The 1,958-nt window shown below is 34.7% G+C and overlaps 1 protein-coding gene across 1 annotated transcript; it reads left to right on the forward strand.

The window, feature by feature from the left end:
- Window positions 1-425: 425 nt before the first annotated feature.
- LOC131062932 (uncharacterized) lies at window positions 426-1,453 on the forward strand. The gene is made up of 3 exons (XM_057996671.2): window positions 426-505; window positions 589-753; window positions 834-1,453. Exons 1-3 carry the CDS (start codon window positions 484-486, stop codon window positions 1,064-1,066), a joined length of 420 nt encoding a protein of 139 aa, XP_057852654.2. The 5' UTR covers window positions 426-483; the 3' UTR covers window positions 1,067-1,453.
- Window positions 1,454-1,958: the final 505 nt, after the last annotated feature.

Here is a 1,958-nt window from a genome sequence, read left to right on the forward strand (position 1 = left end):
AAAATTTGAGTTTTTTAATTGTTTAATAATATATTGTATATAATTTTTAGTAGTGTAATATAAATCTATATTCAAATTTCAAACAATATAATACAAGTTTTAAATATATTAATATATTAATGTCTATTTGGAAAATGGAAATCTAATGATTAAATAGGCAGGGAAAAGTCTAGAAATACAGTAAAATGGAGAGGGAATAAATGAATGTCATACCTAACTCCTAGAAATCAGTAAGGAAAAGTCCTAAAGAAACAGATATTTTCATTCAAGGGCCCTTACAGGTCACGTTTCTGGTAACAAAGGTGTGCACTGCCTACTCTTCTATGTTATTATCTACCAGTCTGCCTTGTTATAATCATCTACCAGTCTGGACTGTTATCATTAACCTTATATTCTAGCCTATCATCTATTCATCTGCACCTTAATGCTAGGTTATTGAACGGCTCTACTTTAGGCTTCCTCTTTCCTCTCGTTTAAGATTCTATGGAGATGGAAAAAATTAGGGGTATAATGTCTTTTTCATTATTTTATCCACACTATAAGATTCTACACTTGGTATTGACCTTATCTGGATGATTTGTTTGACAGAATGTATGGAGGAGAAACTAAATCTGGAGGTAATAGGGGCAGGCCTTTGCAGAACTGGCACGTCATCTTTGAGAGAGGCTCTCAAAATTTTAGGGTTTCACTGTTACCATTATACCGAAATGAAAAAGAATAATCAAATCAACCCATGGCTCGATATTTTATCTGGTAAGCCAATCACAAAGCAATGTTAATCTTCATTTCTATCTCTTACGACCTTAAGCTGTATTGTGTAATATTGTTATCAGGGAAGTCAGAAGGTTGGAAGAGTATATTTAGTGGGTACACAGCAACAGTGAGCTGCCCATCTGTAACAGTGTATCGCAAATTGATGGAATTGTGTCCTGAGGCAAAGATAATCCTTACTGTGCGTGACACACAAATGTGGTATCAGAGTGTAAATGATACTGTTTACAGTGCTCGCAATGAATCCGGTGATAAATCTACATCAGAGGAAGTCCTGAGTAGGTTGACAATGTGAGAAGGTATGTTCGATGGAAGGTTCGAAGGGAGAGAATACGCCATGAGTGTGTTTGAGGCACATATGGAATCTGTGAAGAAGTATGTGCCTTCTCATAAATTACTCGTATTCAATGTAAAGGAAGGATGGGTTCCTCTCTGCAATTTCTTGGGCGTTCCTCTGCCTCCAGCTGGTACACCGTTTCCTCACGTAAATAGTACAGCAGAAATCATTGAACGTAAATCTAAACAAACTATAGTATTATAGATGTAGAAAAGCTTGTAAGGGGGTTTTAACAAACATAATGTGGATGGGCTGCCACATTTCATTATCTATATTTTTTTTTATATGTGGGAGTGGGGTTAGTAATTGTATGGGTTAACTTTGCAGGTATGTAGTGGCCGTATGAAATATCGTATGATCTTGTTTCATATGATCTTGAACTGGCTTTTTATCTATTTATAATTATGGTTTGGAGGTGTCATTCATCACATAAGTTGCTACATTAGAAAATCTAGTAAATAGTGTCTTAAATTTGATTTTGTAAGGATTCAACTAAAAAATAATCATGGTATCCTCCGTAATTGATTAAAAAATAACATTTGATGTTAGAACAATATCATTTCTTATGTGCAACCTAAATGAACATAATACCTTGGTACTACTGGAACTTTGTCAAGTCCTTGCAAAATTTACCTAAGAATCAAAACCTGTATGTCCTAACAAGCCTTCCTAAAGCCCTAAATTCTACATTATAATTTGTTGTTGACTTCCTATCCCTAATTGCCCCACCTTTATGTTATTATCTTGAATGTTGTGAGTCATGCATTTAGTAACCCCCTTGCTTAGTAACCAATGGGTCTTGTCATGATTTAATTTTTCTTAAGATCCTTAGTCTTTAAAGAGGTCTATG

Source organism: Cryptomeria japonica, chromosome 6, assembly GCF_030272615.1.
Source record: "Cryptomeria japonica chromosome 6, Sugi_1.0, whole genome shotgun sequence".
In the NCBI taxonomy this organism is placed as follows: domain Eukaryota; kingdom Viridiplantae; phylum Streptophyta; class Pinopsida; order Cupressales; family Cupressaceae; genus Cryptomeria; species Cryptomeria japonica.

Excerpts from the sequence above, each read along its gene's own strand:
- LOC131062932 (XM_057996671.2), top strand. The coding sequence starts at position 484 with ATGGAGATGGAAAAAATTAGGG. Across the intron at positions 506-588 it reads GGAGATGGAAAAAATTAGGG|AATGTATGGAGGAGAAACTA; the intron begins GTATAATGTCTT and ends TTTGTTTGACAG. Across the intron at positions 754-833 it reads ATGGCTCGATATTTTATCTG|GGAAGTCAGAAGGTTGGAAG; the intron begins GTAAGCCAATCA and ends TATTGTTATCAG.